The sequence below is a fragment of the Vespa mandarinia genome, chromosome 13 (assembly GCF_050613455.1).
Source record: "Vespa mandarinia isolate Hongniang chromosome 13, ASM5061345v1, whole genome shotgun sequence".
In the NCBI taxonomy this organism is placed as follows: domain Eukaryota; kingdom Metazoa; phylum Arthropoda; class Insecta; order Hymenoptera; family Vespidae; genus Vespa; species Vespa mandarinia.
Genome location: NC_140822.1, coordinates 5,358,017 through 5,383,314, shown reverse-complemented (window position 1 = coordinate 5,383,314; position 25,298 = coordinate 5,358,017). Strand labels below are relative to the sequence as shown.

Sequence of the window (25,298 nt, the reverse complement as noted above, 5' to 3'; positions counted from 1 at the left end):
TTTAGATAATCTGTTTGTTTTTTTTTCTTTCTCCTAAATTATTTACATGGATCGTTATTTATATATTTAATAATGAAATAAACAATAATAGTAATTAATAATAAAATTAATAATTAATAATAATAATATTATTTAATTAACGTAATAGCATTCTTGTTTTAATAGCCTACAAGTTATAAACACAAGGAAGATATTAAAGCGTGTACCTTACGGAAAAGAAAAAACATTTCTCATCATACTTCCTTCTCATTTTATCGCTAATATCTAATAATAATTAATAATAATAAAATAATAATAGTAATAAAATAATAATTATTTACATAAACGAATGCAAGGCAAAAAAAGCTGCAACAAAAATCCAACAAGACCATCTAATAATATCTCTCAACATGTTTGAAAATTCTATTACAACACGCTGTTTCTTCAAGTTACAAATTACAAGTTTCTTGTGATTTTTCTTTTTTTTCTGTTTTGCAAGATAATACGGGCTATTCAATGATACATATATTTATATATATAAAAAAAGAGAGAGAAAGAGATCCTCACGTTATTCAATCTTAGTTCTTTCATTATGTGTTAATGAAAACACATTTATTCATTCATTCGCACATACATACATACATTCAATTTGTTTAATTTTCTTGCCTACGGCGATTGTTATTAACAAGGAGTTTTTACTTTCGTTATTAATATTCGACGGAATTTAATAAAACTAAACTCATGTCGCTATAACTAACGATAATAATAATTTATTTATTTATTTGCCGTAATAGAATTAGAAGCTGGGATTTCAATGCTGAACGAATTCAAATGTTCAATTGATTGATTGATTGATATCTCTCATTGAGATTTGTTTTATATCGAAAGAATAGAAAAAAATAAAAGAAAATAATTTTTTGTATTTCTGCTAGATACTGATTAGGTAAGGATCGTTATCAGTTGTTCACAACAGAGAGAAAGAGAAAGAGAGAGAGAGAGAGAGAGAGAAAGAGAGAGAGATTGGAATTATTCCATGCATACGATAGGCAATAACATAATCTCTGTAATATTCATATTTGATTTTTTTTTTGTATTTTTGTGATTGTTTTATATTTTTTTTTGTATTTTACTCTTAGTAAACTGAAAAAGGACTGTACTTAAGCACTTTCATTTTGTGGACCCAAAACAAGTGATTTTACTCAATCGGTACATTTTCAATATTACTGGATGATTTTGTCAAAAAAGAAATAAATAAATAAATAAATAGAGTATTGGTTTTCTTTAAAAAAAAGAAGAGCGATCTTTACAATTTTACAATCGCGTGACGTTGTTCTTTAAATAAAGTTCATATTGAAATAAAAATTGACAGGTTTCTACTACGATGGTGGCACTCTTTATCAGGCGAGTTAGACGGCGCGTAATTTGAATTTAACGAACAGCCCTATCTCAAATTTCAGCTGATTCTCAAACTCATGATAAAAGAAAGTCGAGAATTGTTGTCGCTTTCTCGAATTAATTTTTTCGTATTCGCGTCACGTGGAGACGAGGAACCTCCATCTTTCGTAGTTTTTATTTTGTTTTCACAGCCTTCCATGTAATCGCTGGAAAGCTCCCCAGTGACAACGAACGCGTACGTATTTATACAAGCCTACCGTTTTGACATATTCTTAATCAAACATGAAATAAACGAAGTGAAACAGAACAGCGAGTACTTTACGAAGCCATTTTGTGACTTTTTTTACCCCCTTTTTTTTTCAATCTTTGCTTCGACAAACTACTCCTGTCTTTTTTACATCAAATCACACACTACACGAACTCTCTGTAGATTACGTACTATTGTTCTCGATAAACGCTAAAGGGTATTTCTGTCTTTCATAGTTGTAGGAACATTATCGTTCCTTTTAAAAAGAAGAAAAAAAGAAAACAAAATCAATGAAGAGTAAGGGGAATAAAAACAAGTAGAAAACGACTGCAACTTTTTTGTGAGACACAACACGATAAGACGTTCGACAAAAGAGAGAGTAAAATAGTTTTATAAGACTATAATAAAGAGAGAGAGAGAGAGAGAGAGAGAGAGAGAGAGAGAGAGAGAGAAAGAAAGAGAGAGAGAGAGAAAAAGAGAAAACAAATACAAAGAAATGAAATTCGAACGAGTCCGAGCAATAGAAACGCCAATGTGATTCTTGTTCGGTTTCGTTCGGCTTTGCTCGGCTTTGTTCGAATTCGCTCGTACATCGTCGTCGTTAGTCGTGCATTTTCCGTTAGAGGGAAAATCACATGAGAGGCTACTACACTGTGTCGTAGCCGCCAGTGTATGTTATTAGCCATAGGAGAACCAAGCAATATTTTTTTTTATTTTGTTTGTTTTTTTCTTGCTTTGTGAAACACCATATCGAGGATCGAGTTTTTTCTACCATCTCTTACGATCACTGTCATCATCATCGTAGTTTTTTTTTTCTTTTTCATTATCATCATCATCATCATCATCATCATCATTATCATCATCATCATCATCATCATCATCATCATCATCATCATCATCATCATCATCATCATCATCATCATCATCATCATCATCATCATCGTTATTATTATCATCATCTTTTTCTTTCTTTTCTTTTCTACATCTTCGTACAAACGTTTGATAAGACGCATCCTCCTATCGGCTCGCATCTTCTTTTTTCCTTATCTCTGTAATTCACCCAAGCCAAATTGTTGTTGGCTCGGTACAACTTGCTGTTGTGCATTGCCGGAGATGCTACACCGGACCCCGTGGTGCTGCGCCACTGTCGCCGTTGAACTTTGTTGCAACCCGTTTTGGCTCGGAGACATGCCTGAAAGGAGACAGAGAGACAGATATGAGGGAGGGATTGGAGCAAGAAAGAAAGAGAGAGGCAACTACGAGTTTAATGTATGCAACCCCCGTGTATACACGCTCGGCGGGGAATGTTTCGGGCTTGCTGCCAACGTTACGAGACTTGAGACTCGATCGTTCCAAAACGTTATATTATACACGTTGCTATGTTCCTTTCTTATTTGTTCATACATTTATCTGCGAAGAGAAACGACATATATATATGTATATATATATTTCCATATGATTGATTGTTCGTTATTTTCTTTTTTTTTTTTATTTGGAAAAAAGGAAAGAAAGTATACATTCTTTTTTAAAGGTTAAATATTATTTAATTGAAAAAGAATATTAACAAAGTTGCGAGATAGACATATACACATACGCGATGATAATTTATATATATTGGTAAAATTCAAATATTAATTGAGGTCGAATATATTCTATGTTTGATCAATCGATGTTTTTATAAATGCCTCGAGCAATTCATGGCATATTAAAATATAGAATTATAAAATTGCATTTAAAAGTCAATCTTTGTAAATCAAGTTTTTTTAAAAAATTGAATATGAAGTAGAAAAGCTTTACTATACAATGACACAATTTTAAACGCAACGTTACAAAACAATATCATTTTGTGTTATGAAATTTATTGGAAGTTAAAGAAGTATTTTTTCTTTGCTAAACGTAAATCTAATCAAATAATAATAATAATAATAATAATAATAATAATAATAATAATAATAATAATAATAATAATTATAATTATAATAATAATATTATTATTATTATTATAAATCATAGAGAAACGCGTTTTGAAACTTCCATCAATCCTTTGCAAAAATCTTTCTTCGTAAGATTTATTTATTTATTTTATTATTCTTTTAATTTTTATTTTATTACCTGTGGGAGTTTTTTCACCAGCCGACATTTTGGAAAATGCAGCCAACGCCTCTGGAAAATTCGGTGGCGTTGCTGGTGTATTGCATGGTGTGATCTGCAACAAAAAATAATAAATTTTCTTCATAAATAATTCGTCATGCATGGTTAAATTTATGGTTAGACAAAATGAAGACTTTAAAGTTTGCGCGATTTTTGAACGCAACCTAATAATACAATAAATCAGTGCATATATACATACATGTATATTTCAAATGTATCATAAAAATTAACTAAAAACTCATAGACGATACGAAGGTCTTAAAGTTATCAGTCATTTTTTCTTCTAACCATGATTGGATCCATTTGGAATGCAATTAAAATTATTTTACAACGATAACCTTTATTATCAAATATTGTTTGAAACAGAAAGGAAATACAAACATTCAGTTTTCTTTAATCAAACTATATGTGCCTGAGATGAGGAAAGATTTATTGCATCAGACAGTGAAGTTGTCCATGGATGGGTGTCGTACGAATGAGAGAGAGAGAGAATGAGAGAGAATGAGAGAGAGAGAGAGAGAGAGAGAGAGAGAGAAAACTGGCCACATTAGCGGGATTTTTTAAACGAACAAAACGCGATCGTTGGGGTATTGCTAGTTAAAGGTCGTCGACATATACACACCGGATCCAGAACGTGACGTCAAGAATCAGGTGAACGAACACAAACAAAAACACACATACTGGTATATATAGGAATAAAAACAATACGGAAGGTGCGCACGTTCGGTTCGTTCGTAGATTCTCTAGTAAAACCTTGTGAACTAGTTAACGACACAACGTACGAATGATAAAACAACTTCGGTGGTAAAACAAACGCGGCCTTCTATCGATCTTGCTAATGTGTAACGAGATACTTTGTATCAGTGATTCTCAACCATATCGATAAATATATTATTCCATCTCTTATTTTGTATTTATTTTATTGGGAATGTTTATCGAATATGTTAATGAATTAATAGATACAAAATAATCCTTTTCTGTCAGTGGTTCTCAACCCGATCCTCTTCCATTTCTTATTTCCTATTTATTTCAAATTTTTTCATATTTATATCGAATGAATTAATAATGGACAAATTGAAACTGTTACTAAGAATAGTAATAATTTTGAAAAAAAAAAAGAAAGAAAGAAATTGTGGGAAATTAGAATCAAGAAGACATTCAAAATTTTGATATCGAAATGAAAATTTCCACAAATGCTTTTCGTACAATAAAACAAAGTCGAGTTTTGAAGAAACAAAATTAAAGGATATTGTTAGGACCTGCATCTTCACACTAATCTAAACGTGTGTCGTTCTCGTCCAGTCTTGGACCGAGATTTGGCACACAGCTTATCGGAATGCCACGGACCGAGAATAGTAACACATACACATAGTAACTATCCGTCGACAGTGGTTCTTCTCTTTTTCTTTAACTTCTCTCCCCCCTCTCAACCATCCATCGCATTCTCGCCTATTTGAATTTCTCGCATTTTTATTTTTATTTTCGCGTATTTTAAAGTTTCATAATCTTGTTAATGATAAATAAATAAATTAAATGATCTTCGAACTCACAAAATTCGTGTCAATATCGATAATCAATATCGATATCAATATCGATTAGAAACTAACAAGGTTACGTGAAAAGTCTTATCTCTAATATGTAAAAAAATATGTCGTCTTTTATTATCATATACACAGTAACGATTTTTATCCTAAGTTTTTATCTTTTTTGTTTTTTTTTTATCTTCTTCATAATCATCAAGAAATAATAAATTAAATAATTCAATTTGTTCGATGGTTCGAACTCGAACGTGGAACAGCTTTTAAAGTCCTTTGGATTTCGATAGCATACTCTTGAGCGATAAACGTATAAGGTTAGATTTTCTCCAACTACATAGAGCTTTCTATTAGAAACGAGTAATAGGAAAAAATATAAATATTACTGAACGTTATTATTGTTCTAATCGAAGAAGGAGAAGAAGAGAATGGACGAATGTAGAGTCAAAGTGATAAAAGCTTTGTTGAATTGATAAACCGAATCAAATAGGCTGCTGATTTATTGGATTAGTATTTTTAAATAGTTTAGATCAATATATTAAATAAATAATTAATATTTATAATAAAGTATCAGTATATAATGTAATTGTATTAGAATATTATAATATTTTGTATTAATAGTATTACAAAAATACGATTAATACAAAAACTGTTAGAGTTTTAATCAAAATATTTATAAATATAATAATAACTTATGAAATTGAATTATTTATATTCACCAGTTATATTACTTACTGATTTGATTTTATTATAAATACTGAAAAAACTTCATAATGATCATTTATTTTACAAAATACTTATCATTAATTAATAAAAATACTGATCAAATAGAAATGAATAGATAAGTTCAAAATATACAATAATCTATATTAATATTCGTACATAACAGTACCTGTAAAGTTATTACTGTATATCCCTGTTATTTATGTAATTAATCAATTCGTTGTTTTTTAATCAGTTAACACACTTATAATAGCTGAAACCATAACATTTATTTATTTAATTTATACATTTTTCTCGGTAATTAATAATAAAACAAATTTATAATAAAAACATTTATAATAAAAACAACATTTAATTTCGACGATCAAAAAATATTCGTACACTATACAAAGTATATATCCAATGTTTTTTTAAAAATATACATATAGTTTAACCATATTTTCCTTTGTTCAAGAACATTTATTTGCTCCTTTGCTAACTCGTATATAGACGTACGAGTACACATTAATTTAAATTTTTTTTTCCTTTACCCGTTCTTCGAAGTAGTTATATTCCAACGTTTACGATGTCTAATAAATTCAATGCTTTATATACCTCTGGGTTACCTCGCCTATAATTTTTTTAGCTCGAAGAAAATAAATATATCGATTAGAAATTAAAAACATTGAATAGGTGCAAAGAAGAATATAAGAATTTACTAATTTATTTACTTATATTTATTATTTTAACATTATCACTATTATCACTTTTATTTATTATTATTATTATTATTATTATTATTATTATTATTATTATTATTATTATTATCATCACTTTTATTTATTATTATTATTATTATTATTATTATTATTATTATTATTATTATTATTATTATCATCACTTTTATTTACTATTATTATTATTATTATCATCACTTTTATTTATTATTATTATTATTATTATTATTATTACTATTATTATTATCATCATTTTTATTTATTTATTATTATTATTATTATCATCACTTTTATTTATTTATTTATTATTATTATTATAATAATATATGTAAAACTTTCATATCCTTAATAACAATGTACTAAATACTTATTATGTGAAAGACGTTTCATATTATATTATACAAATATATTATATTATATTATATTATATTATATTATATTATATTATATTATATTATATTATATTATATTATATTATATTATATTTATATGTATATATATTTTTTTATTCATATTTACTTTTTATTTTTATGCATATAAAATTTTCTTGTACATAAAAATATCGTAAAAGAAAATATATATATAATAATATTATAATAATTTTGTTTTCATTATTAATTAATTTTTTTTTAATTACAAGTTAAAGATACGTTCATTTATGGAACTTCACATACGCAGAAGTATACTGAGTTTGTCGAGCAATGAACAGAAGAAGACAATAACACATCAGTATGATATACACTACATATATACGTATATACTTGTTCACTGCAAATGAAGCTTGCTAACAACGTAGTTTCAAACGAATAAATTAGACGGACATTTTCGTTTTCTCACGATTGTGTTTCACGACATCATGCTTTGCTTAGCTGTGTATATCTTTCCTAGAGAGTCCACGTTGGGAAATGTTTCCTAACGTGGCAATATGACTTTGATCCTAACGATCAACCGGCCTCTGATCTTAACGCAATCCAATGAAAAAGAACACTGCCTAAGCTCTCTCTCTCTCTCTCTCTCTCTCTCTCTGTGATCGATTTATTATTGATCGACATTTTGTTCAAATGAAATGATCCTTCGTTCTAGTTGTTGATAAACAAGTAATCAACAAGTAATCTGGCTTCGCAAAAACAGAGATACTTTTTGTTCTATGATTAGATTATAAAGAAAACTGATTTTTTTTATAAATCTTTATTTTCTATTATCTTTATTATCATTTATTTTTTATTTATCTTATTATGAATATTATTTCTAATTCTTATTTATAATTTATATAAAAAAATGTATTATTTGAACATTTTATTAAAAATAATAATATATGATCTTATTAAAAATATTATTTAAATTTTATGAAAAATATCAATATATTTTATTGAAATATTTTGTTTTCTATAAATATTATAAAAAATAGATTATTATAATATTTCTATATATTGCTTATAAACAATTCTTATAGAGAGTAAGAATTTAACAAATACAAAATTGGAATATTTATTTAACTTTTTAACATTAGACTCATCATTAAAAATGTGACATTTTTAATTTAAATTTAATATTGATAAGATAAAAATGAAAATTTTTTTCTTTTCAATTTGGTATAAAATAGATAATTAAATAATCAAAATTTTAAAAGACAGAAACAACATTTTTACATTAATTCCTTTATCGTAATTGCATAAAAATGTAACATGTCCGAATTGATAAATTTTAATGTATTTGTGTGTGTGTATTAGATCGTAATGTGTTTATTTATAAGTAATTTTGTATAAGAGACGACACGTTGTAGATCATACCAAAATTTGAATTGCTCCCTGTTACTAATGGTAGTATGAATAGAGCAATATGACGAGAGCACGCACGTGCCTCCACGAATCCATCCAATGAAATAGTCATGAATTCACACGAGACACAGGTTTTAACATTTACGCTTGCTCCCGTGAGAATCTATTCATATGTATTTTTATGTATTTGTGTATCTCTATGTGTGAAATATATGTGTGAAAAGATGCAGCACAACGCACATACATACATCATAAATATCAATAAATGAAAGTTATATATATATGTATGTATACACAGAATTTTTTAAAATATCGAACTCGATCTTAACAATAAATTAAATTTATTCTAATTAAAATTCTAATAATTTAAAAATCTAAATCAATTAAAATTTTAAATCAAATTATATTATGATTTAATCAGACATAAAGTTAGGATTTAATTAGACATTAAATTAGGATTAAATTATTGAACATTAGGCTATAATATGTATATAATTATAATTAAATAAAATTATTTTTGCTGTACTCTTCAATAAATATTTTCATCGAAACTTAATTGGCTTTATATCAACTAGTATTATTTATCAGTTTGTGGTTATGACGTGGCCTTAAGAACACAGATATGTGGAGGGATAATTGAGAGAGAGAGAGAGAGAGAGAGAGAGAGAGAGAGAGAGAGAGAGAGAGAGAGAGAGAGAGAAAGAGAGAGAGAGAGAGAGAAAGAAAGAGAGAGAGAGAGAGAGAGAGAGAAAGAAAGAGAGAGAGAGAGAGAGAGAGAGAAAGAAAGAGAGAGAGAGAGAGAGAGAGAGAGAGAAAAATAAGCGAATGTGTGTCGGAAATAATCTCGACACTTGAAAGCTGTGTCCGGTTCTCTCACCCTCTCGTCTCGAAATGGGAAGTACGAGTGACTAAACGAACTTCCCCTCCTTTTTACGAAGTAGTTCCGGATAATCTCTATTTTTATCCTGATTATAAATCTAACAGTAAATCTCACTTAAAAAAAAAAAAAAAAAAAAAAAAAAAAAAAAAAAAAAAAAAAATTTATATCTATATATTTTTAATAATATAATATTAAATCAGTCTTGCATTATATAAATATTTCATTTGTGTCATTATTGTGTGTGCGCGCATGTGTATGTTTTAAATGTATAATAAAAAAAATAATAATAAAAATACGATAAAAATACAGTAAAAAAGTATATTTTCTGTAAATATTATGAAACTAATCTTACATATAATATTTATCGTGTCATTAGTATCTATATAAAAAATTTAATATGCTAAAAAGAAAAAAAGAAAAAAGAAAAAAAGAAAAAGAGGGGATAGAAAAAAGAAAAAAATCTAAGAACAAAAATTAATTTTGCTCTTCCTTTTTTATCGTTGCTAAGGATCCATATAGACTTTATAGAATGAGATCAAGGAAGAAGGAACAATATTTAAAATTCTTATATAAATATTCCACTTTTTCTATGAGTGAATCTTTTTTATATCTTTATTTTTTCTATTCATTTTTATTGATGAATATTTCGTAAGAGAAAAGAGTCGATTTGTACATTGATATCGAGACACTTCCCGTCACGAGTCTTTCGATTTCGCTTTTTTTTTTTTATTCTTTCCCAGACATAAAGTTGCTTCTTTAGTGATGGGAGAGTGTAGATCGGTGATGCCGATGATAAATAATTCATAGGGATGCTGGGTAGCAGAGCATCGATATGCAAGACGAACGACGACGGAATCGCCAAGAATAAAAAATTCTTTTTCCCGCTCTGTTCAAAAGAAACGAAAGGAAAAGAAAAAGATAAAAAATATAAAAAGAAAATTATAAAGACGACTCGTATAATATTTTCTCAAAAAGACGAGATAGCATGAGAAGTGTTCTTAGGTTGGATCGAAATCACGAGTATCGATTATCTAAATTAATTCCATTTCGATCTTTCGACTCTATTCCTCTCTATGTATATGTTATAATACATAAATATGTTTGTGTATGTTTGTCTGTTTGTTAATCAAACAATGAACGAAGCTTTGTTTATAATTATACTTTATTTTTATTTTTATTTTTAATAATACCTTTTTTACCTTCGAATTTCGATTAATCGATTATATTCATTTTCGCTCTAATTTATTAATGAATTAATAGTAATTTTTTTCTTCTCTTTCTTTTTATTAAATACTATTCATACATTAAATATTATGTTATTAAACATGTAACCATGAATTTTTAAAAGGATTTTTACATTGAAATAAATTATTAAGTAAGAGTCATAGAGTGAAAAGTAAATATATATACATGTGTTTTGTATGTGTATACATAGATATACACGCATATACTTATGTACATATAAACACGCGATAAAACGAGCAAATGGAACCGCGTGAAGGTCAAGCACGCGTTCAAATCGATTTTCTCCTACTCTTATAACACATATATACAACGTATAAGACATATACATAGACATACATATAAACATACAACACGCGTATGAGTGTTCTAATACTAGAAAATTTTTGATTATTTTTAACATATACATTATATTTCATTTATAATACAACTTTTTTTCTTTCATTAATGAAAGAAAAATGAAGACATTGGTAATTAATTATTATAATTATTTTGATGAAATCGATCGGGTTAAGCTTATTAGAAAGAGAAACAATAATAAAACAGTGATTAGTTAGAGAATAAGATTAGTAATGTTCATAAACAAAATAATTGTATTATAAAAAAATAATAAAAATAAAAAATAAATAAATAAGATAAAAAATGTGTCAACTTACTTGACCAAAAGGAGTACCAGGCTGAGCACAAGAAGGTATTGCTACTTCTTGGAAGAAGAGACTGAGTGCCATCTGAAAGCAAACGCAAATAATAATAACAATAATAATAATAATTATAATACTTATAATAATAATAACAACAACAATATCAGATTTACAACACAATATACATATCAGAATTCAGAAGGTAATACTAATTTCTTTATATGTACAACAGTATAGAAATTCTTAAATCAATAATATACATACAATAGCAATATCTGATTATATTTAGATTAGATTTAGCAATAACCCATCTATTAAGAAGACACCAACTGATGAAATATTTAAACGACTATAATAATAATAATAATAATAATAATAATAATAATAATAATAATAATAATAATAATTATAATTAAATATAAATAATAATAATAATAAACTTAATGATTAAATAAATAATAGGATTAGACGAAATCTGTATTTTAAATACTATCTTAAAGTTTAGTATTCTTCGAATTCGTTCATTTCTAATTAATTTTCGATTCATAATATTTTTTGTTTTTCTCCTTTAATTTTTTTAATTTCGATATAAAATCATTATATATACATATATTACTCAATGCGACTGCAATGCAACTGCAATGGAGTTGATAAGTTGCGTGTCTTTCGGACATAAACGATCAAACATGGAAGCCGATTTCAAAGTTCTTTTTCAAATAAATTCGTAGTTTACGAGAAATCGAGTAAAACTCGTGGAAGAATTATTTAAAGACGTGCCAAAGTTCGTCGATTCACTGATTCGCGTTTATGTACTTGGCAAAACTTTATGTCTTACGTTATACCAAACGTCCCCCCCAATCACCATCACCATCTCCCCTTCCTTCCTCTTTCTCGTTCTAATTTCACCAAGAATATTTCTAATACACAGATAAATATATATATACGTATATACAGATACTGCAGATACGTGGCTCTTTAAAAAAAAAAGCATGTGCGTGCAACACGCTCGATATACGTTATAATACCAATAATAAAAAGACCACTTTGATTATACTTTAGCACGTCTAATCGATCGATAACTATAAGATACTCGTACCATAGTAACGATAACGATAACGATAACGATAACGATAACGATAACGATAGCAATAACAATAATAACAATAATAACAATAATAACAATAATAACAATAATAACAATAATAATAACAATAACAACAATAATACTAATAATAATAATAATAGTAATAATGATAGTAATAAATAAACAATTTAATATTATACTTCCACCAAGTACTAAATATTTCACTACTATCATAAGTGTGTGTATGTATAATCATTATAATAATTTAAATTTAATCTAATATACAAATAATATATATATTCTTTTTTTTTAATTTTAATTATACCAATTTTTTTATTTATTTTTCTTTTCTCTAATTAAATTTCAAACGAGCAAATAGAAGAAAAGTGTCCGATGTGTTTAAATTATCATAAAATAATCGTATTAAAATAGTTAATTAGACAAAAAACATAGCGCGACCCACAAATAGAATAAATAAAATGTATACGAATAATGTATACGAGGGCTACATTGAACTTTAACTCGTTATGAACACTCGTGTTACATAACTCAAAGGCAAATGGTAATAAATAACTTGGTTACTCTTGAAGAACGTGACTGGTTATTTTCACCGTGATCTGCAACGAAGATAGAAATAAGATTCCTTGTTTTTATTATTAGACTATTATTATTATTATTATTATTATTATTATTATTATTATATATTGTCATGTTAGATTATTAATATCAATGAGGAAGATTGGTTATTAACGAGATGATTTCGTTGAAATGATCTCGACGAGAAAAGTAAATTCTCAGCTTGGACCTCAATACCAGATGTTCAACTACTACGAAGTAATCGTGAGAAACTAACTTTTTAGATCATCTCAAATACGAATGATAAATGTCTGACATGAGAAGATTTTCTTCTAAAGATTATTATTTAGCTTAATATGTTTTGTGTTTCCTTTGAAATTTTTTAAATATGTATACATTTAGTTCTTATTATTGTTATTATTATTGTCTTTTTTGAAACAACTATTAAAATATTTTTAAATTTATTAATAGAAATAAAATGTATTATTCACTTTAAATATTAAAATTTTGTAACCAGATTTTTAGAAGAATTTATATATAGAATTTCTGTAAATATTAAGCAAATTAATAAGAATAAATTTAAAAAAATTGTAAATTATTTATTTACTTTTTTATTACTATTATTATGTTATATTAAATATAGTATAAGTATTATCGATATTATATCTGTATATGTAACATTTTAATTCTAATATTTCTAATAGAATAATATATTTGATAAATATTAATATAATATTGTATTATTTAGGATATAATAAATTAAGGATATAATATTGTTAAAGAAACTAATATTTTAATCGAACAAGAACAAAAAAGATGCTATAAAATGTAAGACGAACTGTACCAATTCACCTATGGGATCCACTAGACATGTGTGTTGTAATCAATAGTTAAACGTATTAGTGAGTAACTGGAGAAAGTTCCCGAGCCAAATTCAACGAACATGCACTTATAAGCATACGCACAAGCTCTCTCTCTCTCTCTCTCTCTCTCTCTCTCTCTCTCTCTCTCTCTCTCTCTCAGCTTATTCGTTTTTTTATTATTAATAATTAAATTACATATCACCATTGTTAGTAATTAAGATGATAAAAAAATTTAGAAATTGATTTGATTGATTTCACAATATCCTAATTTATTAATTACTAATTTTTGTTTAAATATCCGAAAAATTGCTTATTAAACGTTCCATTAAAATAAAGAAATAAATAAAGAAAGAATAAACAAAAATAATTATATTCACATATGTATATACATTATGTAATGTGGTTATATGTATATTGTGCTATATTCTTATTATATATGTATGTATATATATATATATTTCCTTTATTAATTTTTATATTGGAAATTTATATATAATATTTATATTCTTAACAATTTCCGTTATAAGCGATATAATAGGCTTATTATCTAAATGAAGTAATCTTCTGTAAACAGAACAAAACACGCATAAGATCTAATCTCCCTATCTAAGATTTCACAGCGTAGACAAGTTAATTAAATTAAGTAAGCTTTTGCCTTGTAGTTGATCACGTTTATTGACATTTTCATTATTATCTACAATAAATAATAATAATACTAATAATAATACTAATAATAATAATAATAATAATAATAATAATAATAATAATAATAATAATAATAATAATAATAATTCAAAAATGTAAGAAAAATCAGACAAAATTTGTATTATTTTCTTTTGATTAATTTTTTATGAATTTTTATCATCAAAATATATTTTTTTAATTTTTATTCAAAAACTTTCTATTACATACGAATTAAATTGCTTATTTATCGATAATACAAATATATCAATTTATAACAGATTACGTAATTCATACTCTGGACAATAAACCTATTTTTCAATATATATATATATTATCTTAAAAATTCATAAACATTCTTCTCTTATCGAAAGAAAGAAAAACAAATTAAACTTTTCCTTTTACGTTTACATTTCCGTAATTATTAAATTCAGGTTTGGAAAAAAATAATCATTATATATCATCGTTAGTCTGACTAGAATAATTGAAAAAATTAGGTCATCGCTTTCGATGACTCACACAATTCAAACGCAACACAAACGATCTTTCTTTTTCTATGACGTAATGATAAAATATACAATAAATAATTTATTACAGAAGAAATAGCTCATAAGATAAATTCCCTTTTTGTTTATTTCTTTTTTATTCTCTTTCGTTTTCTTCTGCCAATATTCTATGATGGACTGAAAAAAGATGAATATATAGTTCCGTCATTTTTTAACATGAAACGTCTAACAGCTAATTTCAATTCTTATTCAATTAATAACTATTTGATAAGAAGATGATAATTACACGTAACAATATGGATAAGAGTCTAAGTATCTTCTTTGTAGATAAAATAACACAGATGTGACGAGAGAAAGAATGACTACTATTGTTAATTTAAGCGTCTTATCACGCGCGTGATATTATTGTCATCCAACTATTACAAATACATATTCACACTACACCACACATATACACACGCGCGCGCGCATACATATATGTATATGCCTACATACATACACACCTGTGTGTATGTGTATATATATATATATTTTTATATATAATTACATATATATGCGATATATATACAAGGTTGGTCTAAAAAGTTTCCGACCTCAACATGAAGATCAAAGCACTCGTCAACAAAAACTATAGGGAATGTGTTTGCGCATTTTTTGAAAGGTACTCATCAGAATTTCAGCCATTTTGAATGCGCAGTTGTTGTTTGACAATCGTTTGAGTGAATCGATGTGTTTTTGTGAAAATGGAAAAAATCGAGTATCAAGCTGTTATTAAATATTTGTTTTTGAAAAGCAATACGCCTGACGAATTAAAGACGAGTTGGACGCTGTAGCAGGGACTCTGCACCATCATTTACCACTCTGAAATTTTGAGCAGCTGAATTTAAATGTGACCGTATTAGCTTGGGAGACGATGAACGTCCAAAAATTGCAATCACTGATGATAACATCGCTCAAGTTCATCAAATGATGCTAGACAACCGTCAAATTAAAGCGAGATAGAAGAATCTATGAATATGCCCAAAGAACGTGTTTGTCACATATTAAATTAAGATTTAGATATGAGAAAGCTGTCCGCATATTATGTGCCGGGTTTGCTCATATTACACCAAAAACGTGTTCGAATGAACATTTCCAACGCTCTATTGACGCAGTTTAAATGCAATAAATCAGAGTTTTGGCGCCGATTAATTACTGTAGATGAAACATGGTTACACCATTATATCCCAGAAACAAAAATATAGTCAAAACAGTGGCTCCAAAAGAAGCAAACACTGTTTTTTTGACTGGGAAAATGATGGCGACTGTTTCTTGAAATGGTCATGGAGTTATCTTATTCGATTATTTTCAAAAAGATAAAATCATTACAGGAACATACTACGCATCATTACTTGACAAACTGAAGACAGAAATTGCGGAAAAATGGCCACATTTGCAGAAAAAGAAAATTTTGTTTCACCAAGACAATGTCTCACACCTCAGCGTTTGCCATGGTGAAAATCCACGAATTACGGTTTGGACTGCTTGACCACGCGACTTTTTTTTATTCGCTAAGCTAAAAGTTGCGCTCGGAGGACAGAGATTTTCGTCAAGTTACTTTCGTAAACAATTATTTTTCTGAGAAAGACGCCGAATACTATTTGAACGGATTAAAGAGATGGGAGCATAGCTGGGAGAAGTGTGTAGACTTACAAAGAGACTATGTGGAAAAATAAAAATAAATTTGAAGAAAAAATGTCTTGTATCTTTGTTAAGTCGGAAACTTTTCAGACCAACCGTGTGTATGTGTGTGTGTATATATATACATTTGACCGTGTAAAATCTATAATTTAATTAATAATTTAATAATTAATATTAATAATGATTTTATTATTGCAATTTTATTCTTACAGGGTATCCTCATTTATAGAGGTCCGAGTAAATATTTCACAATTAGTTAAAGCTACAAGAAAGTTTAATAAGTGAAATCTGCATGGCCCAATTAGTTACAAAATGCACGTACACAAATTTTTGTTTAATCTTTTCGTGTTATATAGCTCGATATAATGTTATTTATTTATTTATTTTTTGTTGAATAGCGATTATTTACAATCAAGATCATTTAATAAAAAAATTCCCATTATATGTCGTTTAATATGAGATAATTGGTATTTTAACCATTAACAGATTCATATTGTACTGTAATAATTGATATCCAAATACATTATTTACAAATCAAGCAGGTGTGTAATATTTTAATGAGTTGAAGGTTAGTGATCCTATTGAACATGTAATCGACTTCAAAATGTTATGTTGTCTGACGATCGTTTTTTTATATTGTAGTTTAAAAAACCAACTACTTTAATACTTAGATCTCGTAAATGATATATAGTAGTAATTTTTTACTAGACGATTTTATTTTATTACTATTTTTATTACAAATGATCGTTACCACATGAATATATAAAAACCTGATATTCATATCTCAAGATTACGGATAAAAAAGAAAAAAAGAAGAAAAAGAAAAAAATATTTACATGCACTTTATAGCTGACTATAAACCATGCAAATTTCTCTTATTAAACTTCTTTTTTAACTTCAATTAGTCACGTGATATATATGTATATACGAATATCTTTGTAAAACATAAAATATAATTAATACTAATAAATATGTACATTTAAATAAATGATATCAAAGAAATAAATAATTCTATTCTAAGCAAAATAATGATTAGAAATAATAATATAGATTTAATCATTTAGTTGATTAAGATAAGCAGAAGATACGGAGATATTTTTTTTCTCTCTCTCTCTTTTACTTCCTCATCACGTGACATAACGTTCGAAATATATGACCGATTGTCAAAGTGAAAATATTACGGAATCAGTATTCACATATGTATATATGATATATCCTTAGTTTGTTTCTTCTTTATTTCTAAATCTCAAAAAAATCATATTTACATACAAACTGACATATTCTGTATCAATGACGCCAAATCTTTTTTGGCCGGTGACTTAAAATCAAACAACAAAATTTTCCACTCACCAGTCGTGGATTAAATATTTGAACCGAGTAATTTAAAAAAAATCATTCTATATTTAAATGTTTAGTCATCTTGTAGTAGAAAAAAAAAGAAAGCAAAATCAAAATTATGTAGTGTAATTTTATTCAAAACTGATGTAAAATTCGAGATAGAAATGTTTCTATATCAAGTTTTCTATATCAGATGTTTAAACAATGCTACAGAAGCAGATAATTAAATTTCCCTAGACACATTTTAAGATACTATTAGAAATTAAATATATATGTATATATATTTCATTTCTATAAATAAATAATTTCAAGTTTTTTTGTGTTTTCAAAGATTTTAAGTCTCACTTCTCTTGCAGGTCATAGTAACCCATGGATCAAGGGTTCGTCATTGTTGCCGTATACAAACAAACACACATACACAAACACACTTAATTAATTTTTATTATTGAATTATTTCTATAATAAAACGATTGCTATTCTGAAAGCAATGAAATATTAATAAAAATTTCTATATACATTTCTCTCCATGTAGTATCCTACGATAAGAATTGTTTTTTTTTCTTCCCAATAAATAGAAATAATATTATTTTCATTGAGGGAAAAAGAAAATTGAATTATTTTAATTAATCACATAAAAGATGTATAAATAAATATCTTGTTCTCTTTCATAATCCTGTTGCATTGTGAGAATATGGAAAAATTATTAAGAAAATTATTTAAATAACAATCGATTGAAGGTCGTTCCATTTGAAAAGATGACAAAATATTTTTTCTCTCTCTCTCTCACTCTCTCTTCCCTTCTCACATAAGAATCAACGGACCGATCGATGCCTCCTTCCCTCTCCCACCAATTCGCTCACTCTCTCTCTCTCTCGCTCTCTGACAGTCTTTCTTTCTTTTTCTCTCGTTCGTTTTCGATGAAGAGTCGCCACAGTCGACGTCATTCTACTCTTACAACATTCTCCAGAGTAAACAAAGCCGCAACGTGCACGCGCGTGAGCTTTCTAACTCGTGATTAGAACTCTACATATTTGTTTCTCTCTCTCTCTAACAAAGTGCAACGACTTATAAATATAATAGAAATAATAGAATATTCAAATAAATATAACAACGATGATAACATCAATCAATTCAATTCGTGATCAACAAATACTTTCTTTTTCCTTCGTTATTACAAATAAATCGACACGCAACAATTTATGTAATATAATTGACAGAGAAAGAAAAATAAGTATATATATAAATAATTGTAATTTTTCTTCTCTCTGATTTTTATGAATGCGCTCCAACGCATTGAACGTATGTATGTATATAAATGCCGTTCATGACGTGAAATAAAAAAAAAAAAGTCGTGTAATGATCCTCAACTTTTGTTTTCCAAATAGAAAGAAAAAGAAAAGAAATAAGTAAACAGAATCAGAAAGATAGACAGAAAATTATAGACGACAACGATGATGATGATAATAACAATAATAATAATAATAATAATGAAGCAAGAGTTCCCATGTACTTATGTACGATAATATTCCATAGCAAAAAAAAAATATGAATATCTATCTATACATTTGTATATATTTATATGTATATAGGAAAGCAAGTAAAGTCGCCACCATTTGTCGTCATCGTCGTCGTCGTCGTCGTCGTCGTCGACGACGACGTCGTGTCGGCCATTTTCGCAGCTTTGTTTACGTACACGAAGTGGCATCGAACGCGTATGAAGTGGCGAAAGAGAAAACGAGAGAAAAAGAGAAAAAAAGAAAGAGAGAAAAAAGAAGGAATGAAAGAAACAAAGAAAGAAAGAGTGAGAGAGAGAGAAAGAGAGAGAGAGAGAGAGAGAAAGATAGAGATAGAAAAAAGGGAAAAATTCAATTAAATAATTGTAAAAAGTCTCAGAATAGAAAAACGAGCTTACCTCGAATTGCCAATGAGTAGCTTGTAAGAATTGCCTTGCTTGTTCTCTGGCACAACCGGCAGCCAGTACGAATTGATTGATCATCACTTGCTCGCGAAGAGGGTCCATCTTTATTTATTTCTCTTTCTTTCTTTCTTTCTTTCTTTCTTTCTCTTTCTCTCTTTTTCTCTTCCTCTTCTTCTTTTATCTTCGTAGTCAATTTTCGTTGTTTTTTATTATAATATCGGAGATTAGAAATTATACGAAGGAAATCGAACGAAGAAGGAGAAAGGGAAGAGGAAGTTGGATAAAAAAGAAACAATATGTAAATGGAGAGAACACGCGAGTAGATGGGAATACCGGCTCGCAACGCGTCCGTCTCCTCTCTGTCTCTCTCTTCCTATACGAAGAAAGAGATACGTAACCACTGTCTTTCCTCTCTCTTTCTCTCTCTTTCCGTCTCTCTCTCTCTCTCTCTCTCTCTCTCTCTCTCTAGACTAATTATTAGTCGCACGACTCAAAATTCCTACGTTTACAGGACAAGCGCGAAGACCGAGTGCCGGCGAGCCTCTTGTTTTCAAAACTAAACTCATCGCCGACGGCCGATCGACGACAATGAGACGAGCTGCGACGAAGCGCGAGGGACGAGGAAGGTGACGTCACACATTAGTTCCTTCTCTAACCAGCGTGCCACCTCCCCGTGTTTGGGGCCGTTCCGTTTGCCGTACTGACTCTCTCTCCCCACCACTCCTTTTCTTTCGTCTCTCTCCCCATACTCTTCTCATCTCACTCCTCATACTCTTCCTCAGAACTCCGATCGATCACGAGACCGTATTATATATTACGTTAACAAATGTAATTTTCATTCAAGAAATAATCGTTCTCTTTTTGTCGAATAGATATTTTTCTTTTTTTTTTCTCTCTTTTTTCTTTTTTTTTCTTTCAACGCAATATTTTCTTTCGATATTTATTCACGATTGGTTCGAACATTTTCGCGCCATTTTAATGTCGAATTTGAAAATGTGTATATGAATCGTTTCGTTTGTATGACGGTCTGTTATTGAGTACATGTACGGTATAATTATTGGTTTGATTAATGAGTCATAATTCGATTAGGTTTATCTACATGCATAGAGTGTGTGAGACGACCTCTGCGTTTTAAAACTTCCGACAGAAAATATTGAGGCGTCAGCGAATAACAGCTCAAGTTTTGAGTATTTTATAATTTGTTGAAATGGAGAAGGAGAAGGAAGGAAACGATGATTATTATTTGGAATTATCTTCTGATCCTATTAAGTTTGAATCCGTTAGTTGTCTTACCAATGTTTTTTTCGACGACTATAAACAGCAAGTAAGTTTTTAATATCGCGTTAATTGTAATAATTTTTTCATTTTATAACCTCACTTTGTGTTTTCATTGAGGTCTTTGCTGTTCGATCTGGTGGTGTCACTGGTGTTTTGGTCAAGGGACCTAATCAAAATATAATATTTAGAATGGAGGATAAAGGTCCGGTAATCTCTATAAAGTTTTCTCCAGATATGAATATACTTGCGATACAGCGTACAAACACATCTGTAGAGTTTATGAATTTCTCTTCATCGCATGAACCAGATGGTATAGAGTATTCTCAGTCTTGTAAAGGAAGGACTGCCACTATATTAGGTTTCGTTTGGACACATGGCAATGAAATATTATTTGTTACCGATCAGGGAGTAGAATTGTTTCAAGTAAGATCAGTCTGATGTGCTATTATTTCATGATATGATATAAATGTTTTCTTATAGGTAAATCCAGAGAAACGTATTACTAAAACACTGAAATCTTCTAATTTAATGATTAATTGGTTTGTATTTTGTCCTAAAAGTTATTTGATCTTGTTGTCTACTGGTACAGTAGGAAATTTAATGCAAGCATTACATGTAACGCCTGGCAACATTCAAAAATTTACCAAATTTGAAAGTAAGTTAAACAATGAGATTTTGTGTGTATTTATCATAATATAGAATATGTAGATCTGTATGGATGCCATTTCAGTGGAACCTAGTACAACCAAGCCAGGAAAGCTCGCTGTTTCTGAGAGAGATGTGGCTTTAGCTGTTTTGTATGGAACACCTTGTATTATTGTTTTGCGACATCAACCAGGAGCTAATCGTTCTGTTGGAACTGCATTTGTATATGTATATACTATTCATAAGTAAGATTTTTATTGCATATTTTATGCAATTAAATCTAAATGAAAGCATATAATTTATGTAGATAATATTTTGTAGGATGTTAACGATTAAAAAAAGTCATATTCTTAAGCTCGATGCCAGTGGACGATTTGCTATTAATGTTGTAGACAACCTTATTATTGTTCATCATCAGGCATCGAAGGTATATGTTCTATATGTATAATTGTATTGGTATTGATTCACTTAGTGCAATTATTTTTTATAGACATCAATGATTTTTGATATAATGTTGCCTGGTGTAAGTGATGGTACTGTGATACATCATACTAGTGTAGCATCAGCAAAGTCTATTAAACCATACAATCTTGTTGTCCCAGGTGCAACTTTGTCAGATGAGTTGTTACAGCCTTGTCAACTATGTATCCCTTCAAACTTTTACTTTATAATTTCATTGTTTTAAAGATTAAAAATATGTTTTTCTCAATATGGTATAGATTCCCCTAATTGGGTAGTATTTCAACCAAATATTGTGATTGATGTTAAGTTAGGATGCTTATGGTATGTTTCTATAGACATCGCTATTTATTTTACTTCAAATTAATGTTTTGTATGTTTATATACTTACATCGTATAGGTACATAGAACTGAGGTTGGAAGTGTTAATTAAACTTATTAAAGACAAAGTTTTATTAGTAGAATTTCTTATGCAGCGATCTAATGCGAAACAAATTTTGATACAAGTATTACAGCAATTTATGACTGAGTTACCAATAAGTTTAATGGATATTCCAGCGATTTTTGACAAAATTAATCCTGTATACAGAAATTATCTTGAAAAGGAAATACAGAATCAGGTAAATGAATTATAATTTTATATGAATGTTAGGCTCTCATTTTCATTGATTGAACAATGTATTATCAATATTTGTTTAGATCGGGACACCTCTTCAGAACAATACAAAAAATGGTAGCACTACTACAGAGAATTACAAGTATAAATTAAAAATTGAACAAAGTGATATGTATAGTATCATTTTGCCAAAATTTCCTGAAAATACGATAGAACCAAAAATGATAGTATGGGTCCTCCTAGAATATATCAGGTGTGTACATGGAATTATAAATAATAATCATACCAACTGTTATATTTTGAGTTATATTTAATGCATTATGGAAATTATTAGATCTTTAACAGAACATGGAATCCCTGTGGAACATTATTTACACGAGTTAGTTATCACAACATTGGTACATAGGAAAGCATATTATCAACTACATCAATTATTGCAATATCATGTTGTAGCTGACTCGAAACATTTAGCTTGTTTATTGCTATCCTTAGAAAATTTATATCCAGCTGCTCATCAATTAGCATTGGATATGTTAAAACGATTAGGAAATGCACATGAAGAAATAATTGAAGTACTTTTATCGAAAGGACATATTTTAGCTGCTCTTCGGTAAAGAAAAATTAAATTATTGCTAAATTATTATTATATTAATTTGTATATGTTTTAGATACGTTCGTTCTGTGGGAATGATAGATCAGGTATCGGCTCGAAAATTTTTAGAAGCAGCAAAAGTTTCCAATGATGCCACCCTTTTTCATTCGGTCTTCAAATTTTTTGAACAGCGTAATTTAAGGTTACGTAATACAACAGCTTTCACAAGAGGAGAACATTGTCAACCATATGTACAACATTTTAAATATTTGTTTCAAGGGACGGATAATGGATGTAATTCCGATACAAACTCTAATGTTACTACAATTTCATCGTAAGGCTGTCACTGTGATCTCTATGTAATCAGAATATAAATTTGTTTATTTAATTATGAAATTTTAGAAGATGTATAAGAATGCCAATAAAAAATAATTTTTATGGATTGTTTTTAAAGCGATACATAGATAATCAATGAAGTGAAAAAGTATGGCTACAATAATCCATTTAAAATGACTTTATTGATATATTCAAATCATTTTTATCTTTCTCTTAACATTTCGTTAATAAACATTGTACAATATTGGTTTAGCTACCATATAGCTCTCTTATTTGATTATCGATGGAAGAACTTAATTTTGGATTAATACAATATATGTAACAATATGTTAATTTAAATAGTTATGTACTAAATAAAATAGTTAAATTGTATGAAATTAATACAACATTGGTCTTATAACATATACATATATATATATATATATATATATATATATATATATATATTTATATACTTTTATAGTAACGACATCTAAGGTATAGTAATTACTTTATCACGTGAAATGAAAAATAATAGTAGAACGAATTTTTATCGCAGGAGATCTTATTTTAAATAATTCCTCTGGTTATCGGTGCAATTTATTTACTAATATAAAAAGTTTAAATGATTACTTTAAAACTATATTTCATAAAGGAATGCTTGAGATTTTGATTAGAAAATTAGAAGCCCATCGATTTAATTATTTAGATATATATATTTTTTTAATTTAATCGAAGAGAGGGAAAGATGTGGAAAATTAAAATTAAATTTTTATTATTTCTCGTTTATAATTTCATATTTTAAAATATTAAAGTCTTCATAGCATGCAAACAATCTGTAATTGTGCTTATATTTAGAAGAACAGTAAGATATTCATTAAAATTGGTCAATGATATTCTTTCTTTCTTAGTAACATCATGCTTTTCTTAATAATCAAATGATTCAAAATCGGTTTCTTTATATTACTATTTCTTAAGCTCGATGGTAAATTAGTACTTTACGGTTTTCGCCGTTTTTCTTGGTCCGTACTCTGAGATCATTTTTCGTGATAAAAATACGAATAAAAATTGCATTCGTTTATCAATTTATTTAAACAATAAATCGCCTATTCTGATTTGCTTGATTTATTTAAAAATATTTTTAAACAATTTAATAATTCAAACATTTTCATAAGAAAATTCATCGATTTTTCTTTTCAAGGTTACTTTAATTCGTTTAAATGTTTGAAACTTATTGATAATAATACATGCATAGTGCATAGAATCACATTTTTTCTTTACAAACATTTTTGATAAGACAACGTGAAAAAAAAATTTATTATGAAGTCTAATTCATTCGTTTGAAATCATTTTTTATTTCAATGATTTCAATCAATTTTTATACGTTAAAAATTATCCCTTCATTTTTTTCTATTCGTTCTTACAGTCATTCCTAATTTCGATTAATCAGTGACATTGTA

The 25,298-nt window shown here is 27.9% G+C and overlaps 2 protein-coding genes across 5 annotated transcripts; one reads left to right on the top strand and one right to left on the bottom strand.

Annotated features, from left to right (window-relative positions):
- Nucleotides 1-2,450: 2,450 nt before the first annotated feature.
- LOC118451039 (UBA-like domain-containing protein 2) lies at nucleotides 2,451-20,070 on the bottom strand. Of its 2 annotated transcripts, XM_035887162.2 has the most exons (4): nucleotides 19,928-20,070; nucleotides 11,303-11,374; nucleotides 3,734-3,827; nucleotides 2,451-2,813 (listed from the first exon to the last, which is right to left on the bottom strand). In XM_035887162.2, exons 1-4 carry the CDS (start codon nucleotides 20,033-20,035, stop codon nucleotides 2,665-2,667), a joined length of 423 nt encoding a protein of 140 aa, XP_035743055.1. In that variant the 5' UTR covers nucleotides 20,036-20,070; the 3' UTR covers nucleotides 2,451-2,664. The 2 variants fall into 2 exon arrangements, with proteins under 2 accessions (XP_035743055.1, XP_035743054.1); XM_035887161.2 differs by lacking the exons at nucleotides 2,451-2,813; nucleotides 3,734-3,827 and adding an exon at nucleotides 9,709-10,290.
- A 361-nt stretch (nucleotides 20,071-20,431) lies between these two features.
- Nucleotides 20,432-24,043, top strand: Bulli (regulator of MON1-CCZ1 complex protein bulli). 3 transcript variants are annotated; one of them, XM_035887157.2, is made up of 12 exons: nucleotides 20,432-20,559; nucleotides 21,023-21,257; nucleotides 21,329-21,634; nucleotides 21,692-21,866; nucleotides 21,942-22,101; nucleotides 22,178-22,283; nucleotides 22,347-22,500; nucleotides 22,576-22,639; nucleotides 22,716-22,935; nucleotides 23,015-23,184; nucleotides 23,266-23,541; nucleotides 23,600-24,040. In XM_035887157.2, the coding sequence occupies exons 2-12, from the start codon at nucleotides 21,141-21,143 to the stop codon at nucleotides 23,859-23,861; spliced, it is 2,010 nt and encodes a 669-aa protein (XP_035743050.1). In that variant the 5' UTR covers nucleotides 20,432-20,559; nucleotides 21,023-21,140; the 3' UTR covers nucleotides 23,862-24,040. The 3 variants fall into 3 exon arrangements, with proteins under 3 accessions (XP_035743050.1, XP_035743051.1, XP_035743052.1); XM_035887158.2 differs by lacking the exon at nucleotides 20,432-20,559 and adding an exon at nucleotides 20,627-20,761; XM_035887159.2 differs by lacking the exon at nucleotides 20,432-20,559 and having other exon boundaries at nucleotides 20,877-21,257; nucleotides 22,594-22,639; nucleotides 23,600-24,043.
- The last annotated feature ends 1,255 nt before the right edge of the window (nucleotides 24,044-25,298 follow it).

Bases quoted from the DNA above. Each gene is read 5' to 3' on its own strand.
- LOC118451039 (XM_035887161.2), bottom strand. From the start codon at position 20,035: ATGGACCCTCTTCGCGAGCAAGTGATGATCAATCAATTCGTACTGGCT. The intron at 11,375-19,927 runs GTAAGCTCGTTT...GTTTGCTTTCAG, and splicing joins CTACTCATTGGCAATTCGAG to ATGGCACTCAGTCTCTTCTT. The intron at 10,291-11,302 runs GTAAGTTGACAC...TCTTTTGAACAG, and splicing joins CTGGTACTCCTTTTGGTCAA to AGCGGGAAAAAGAATTTTTT.
- Bulli (XM_035887157.2), top strand. From the start codon at position 21,141: ATGGAGAAGGAGAAGGAAGGAAACGATGATTATTATTTGGAATTATCT. The intron at 21,258-21,328 runs GTAAGTTTTTAA...GTTTTCATTGAG, and splicing joins TCGACGACTATAAACAGCAA to GTCTTTGCTGTTCGATCTGG. The intron at 21,635-21,691 runs GTAAGATCAGTC...GTTTTCTTATAG, and splicing joins AGGGAGTAGAATTGTTTCAA to GTAAATCCAGAGAAACGTAT.